Below are 3,927 nucleotides of genomic sequence, written 5' to 3'. Positions count from 1 at the left end.
CCTCACTCATTAAATACTTGCATTTAGTAGTGGTTTTTGTCTAAAACTTACACTTGAACCAAGGTGGGGGAAAGAAAAAAGCATGGGAAGTGTACATTACTGGACCTCTCTCAGATAGCTAAATCATCCAGAGATGTCGATTCTCCAAATGAAGTTGAAAGATTGAGAGATGCAGCTGATGTCAATAGTAACACAGGTAAATGAAACTCTCAAGTCAAGTCTAAAAATGATAGAATTTTTCACTTGCTAGCAGAACTGACAAACAGAAGCAGCAAATTATGATGTCTCCTGTGAAAATTTATAGCATTAATTAACATTTTTCTGCTAAGTTAAACCAAATAGTAGTCGGTGCTAAGACCTGATTAAGAACACCTCGGAGGAAGGGTCCCAAGTCTCCACTGCAAAGCAGTGAGATTCCAGCTGCCATGACTGCAGAGAGAACCTGCACTCAAGTCCGTGCTAAAGGCCTCTAAATCTTAAGAAACAAAGCAGCCAACCCACCCCCACCACCCCGAGCTTGGTTAAATGATAGCAGCCAAATCTGCCAGAACTTTCGGAAGCCCAACTCAGATGCGAATGCCTAGGATTAGTAATACAAGCTATCGCAAATTAAAAAGGTGTCAAATAAGAAGTGAATGGTCTGGAAATTAAGGGATTTTGAGGAAAAATACCAGTAAAGTTTTTAAACTGTGCTGATGTCCTAATATTTGTGTTGGAATGAGGAACTCCCTCTGGGGATCCAAAAGTGGAAGAGAAACACTGTTGAGTGTGTCCTGCACTAAATTAGCTGTAACTAAATCGGACACAACAGTATGTTGGCTGTTTATCCTCATACAGTTGAAGTTCACTTGTTCTAACTAATGCCGTATCCATGACATGAACACTTTACTCCTTAACTTAATTTGCAAGGGAAAAGTAAAGAGGATCTTCATAGAAAGCAATTTCCTTGAAAAGTACCAGGAAAAAAATAAACTGAAACTACTTTATCATCCTATGAATAATGCTTTTGATTTCTCAACAGGCAATTGCATTGATAATGGAGCTTTCAATTAAAAATATGACAACAAAATACGGAGGGTTAAATATTTTATTTTGTAATAAGCTTTACACCAAGATCACTAAACATTTTGTGTATCACCCAAATAAGTTACATTCATTCTGAGCTTTCATGCAGTTTTAAAAAAGTTAAATTTCTCAAAAAATAATTTTCAAGTGAGCTGTAATAAACTCTGCATAACCAAGCCAGAATTCTTTCTCATCAAGTAAATATTCCAGTTTTCCCTCCTGCTTTGACAGTACAGACCAATTACAAAAGCCCCTCCAAATTTGCACTAATTAAACGGAGACTCGCTGAAATTACCGAGACTTTCTGAATACCATGAATAACAGTAGTAACGCTTCAAAGTATGAGCGAGACCACTGAGCTGTGTTGCAAGAAGAGACATTTCGCCTGAGGAGAATCCTAAAGTATCTTAAATGAAAACCTCCTTGCGAAGAGACAGACCGCCACTGACAAACATGCAGAAACACAAACGCGAGGCAGCAAACCTCACATTCACAAGCTTAACCACAACTCTTACGGGGACACAGCATTTATGCAGTCTTCTACTATTTCAAAAAGGTAGTGATATATATCAGTCCTCCGAGCAATGTCAAGGGCCGTCTCATCTAAGTTGTTCCTCAGGTCTGGTTTCACGTAGCGATTCATCAGCAAGAGTTCAAGGGTTTCTCTACTGTTTTTGTTTCCTGCAGCGATATGCAACGGCGTCAGCAAACCATTTGTCTGCGCGTTGATGTCTGCACCCTGCTGAAGTAAGAAGGCGGCCACTTTCGTATTGTTCCACTTACAGGCGCTGTGCAGAGGCGTCCAGCCGTCCACCGTCTGCGCGTGAACGTCCGCCCCTTGGGCGACCAATTCATGTGCGATGTCCAAGTGCCCGCTGTAGGCAGCGCGATGGAGGGGAGTGTACTGATCTTCATCGCGGGCATTAACGGGAGCCAGCTTTTCGGAAAGGAGCCTCTTCACTGTACTCAGCTATTTCAAGAAAACAGAGAATTTAATATGAAACGCCGCAAGCAAGATGTATGGCTTTTACTGTCCTGAAGTTTTATGGAAAAGCAATTTCTGTCAGTCTCAGAAAGGCTGAAGCGCAACAAGAAATTTTAAAATGAAACCAGTTATGGTTACTGGGGTGGGTTGTTTGCTTGTTTGGTTTTTTTTGGGTTGGGTTGGGTTGGTTTGTTTTTAGAGATACAACATGAACACTAGTTGCCACGCCTTAGGAGTACGTTTCCCTTACCCCCTCTCCCCATTCACTGTGAAGACCTAAGTACCTCCACAGGACTGCAGATGGAGCTTGCGTGCCTAAGAAAGGCAACGAATGAAAACAAACGTACACAAGGGTGCAGCAAGCCACGCAACAGCAATCTTGGTCGTCTCTCCTTCACTTCCAGGAATAAAAAGCTTTTTTTCTATCCATAAAAAGACAGGAAAGCGGTCACCCATTATCTGCATATGGAGCTTTTGAGAAAATAAAATTTCGGATACACCCTCTCCACCCCAGGTAAAAGGCTTACTTGCCATGAAGAGAAGAAAGCCTGGCATGCTTTCAGTGTATAGAAGCTGGAGAAGAGTGCTGTTACTTTCGCTTGCACTACAGTCAAAGCTTTTGTTCTGAAAGTGAATGGATCCAGAGGTATTTTGGGGGGGGGGGTGGCTACAAAGGGAGATGTTTTACATACAGCAGCTTGCAAAACCGGATCAAAATAGTTTGGAGAGAGAAAGGAAAGTGTCGGCCAGTTTTTGTTTGTGGATGAAACTGTGGATATCTGCTCAGAATAGCATTCTTGTCCGCGATACATATGAACAGAATAAATGCCTTACCCGATTATTTTCAGCTGCCCAGAGCAGCAATTTCTCTGGATTTTTTTCCATTTTTTTTTCTTGCATTTCGTACCATTCCTCGCTTCTTTCTTGTTCGTCATCGTCATCGTCAGACTGCCCTGACCAACAGCTCTGAGTTCCTACGGGAATCAAATGCCTGTGTGTCTCCAGCAGCTCCAGCTGGTTAAAATTCTCCATAAAGTCCTCGAACAGCTCGCTGTCATCATCTTCCCCATCGACTTGTTTGTCTTTATTCATTTTCAGCTAGCATCTGTACGGAGCAGATACACGACCGCATGTAGAGGACCTGTCGCTGTTCATCCGTGTGTTAATTGCCAGCGAAGGCACCCGACGGGCGGCGCGGAGCGGGGCCCCGGGGCGGCGCCGAGGACCCTCCGCGAAGGGGGCTCCGCCGGGAGCCCCCGGCAGCGCCGGCGCCCGGGCAGCCCCGGGCCGCCCCAGCCGGGACCGGGCCGCCGAGCGGCGGGGCGAGGCCGAGCGGGCTCCTGCGGAGCGCGCCCCGAGCAGCGCGCACCTCACCGACAAAAGATGTGGGGAAAACAGGGGGGAAAAGCAGCGGCCCTGCCCCCGCCGGGGAGCCAGCGCCGCCCGCCGCTCCCCGCGCCGGGGCCGGGCGGGCCAGCCCAGGCCCCGCGCCCCTCCGCGGGGGCCGCCCCGCCCCGGGAGGGCCTCAACGCCCGCCCCGACGCCCCGCAGGAGCCCGCCCCGAGGCTGGGGGGGGGGGCGGCGCCACCCCCGGCCCCCGCTCCCCCGGCCCTGCCTGCCGGCGGCCGGGCCGGCCCCCCCCCGGTCTCCCATCCGCGCTCGCCACCCGCCCGGCCCCGCTTAGCTTCGCTCGCCACCCGCCGCGCAAACCAACGCACCGGCCGCCTCCGCCGAGGGCGCGCTCCGGGGGGCGGGGCCACCCGCCGGGACCGCCCACCGCCCGCCCAGCGAGCCCTTCCGCCACCGGACGTGACGCCAGCGGCTGCCGGCACCGGCCCGGGGCTGACCAATCGCGGCGGCCCCGCCGTTGAGCTCTC

At 49.7% G+C, this 3,927-nt stretch overlaps 1 protein-coding gene across 1 annotated transcript; it reads right to left on the bottom strand.

The window, feature by feature from the left end:
• Nucleotides 1-1,083: 1,083 nt before the first annotated feature.
• ANKRD49 (ankyrin repeat domain 49) lies at nucleotides 1,084-3,850 on the bottom strand. Its single transcript, XM_082337692.1, has 3 exons — nucleotides 3,769-3,850; nucleotides 2,885-3,155; nucleotides 1,084-2,035 (listed from the first exon to the last, which is right to left on the bottom strand). The coding sequence occupies exons 2-3, from the start codon at nucleotides 3,140-3,142 to the stop codon at nucleotides 1,577-1,579; spliced, it is 717 nt and encodes a 238-aa protein (XP_082193818.1). The 5' UTR covers nucleotides 3,143-3,155; nucleotides 3,769-3,850; the 3' UTR covers nucleotides 1,084-1,576.
• Between the last annotated feature and the right edge of the window lie 77 nt (nucleotides 3,851-3,927).

The sequence above is a fragment of the Platalea leucorodia genome (assembly GCF_965183815.1).
Source record: "Platalea leucorodia genome assembly, chromosome: 2".
NCBI lineage: Eukaryota > Metazoa > Chordata > Aves > Pelecaniformes > Threskiornithidae > Platalea > Platalea leucorodia.
The sequence above is the reverse complement of the archived record's forward strand: the minus strand, read 5'-3'. Positions and strand labels throughout refer to the sequence as shown.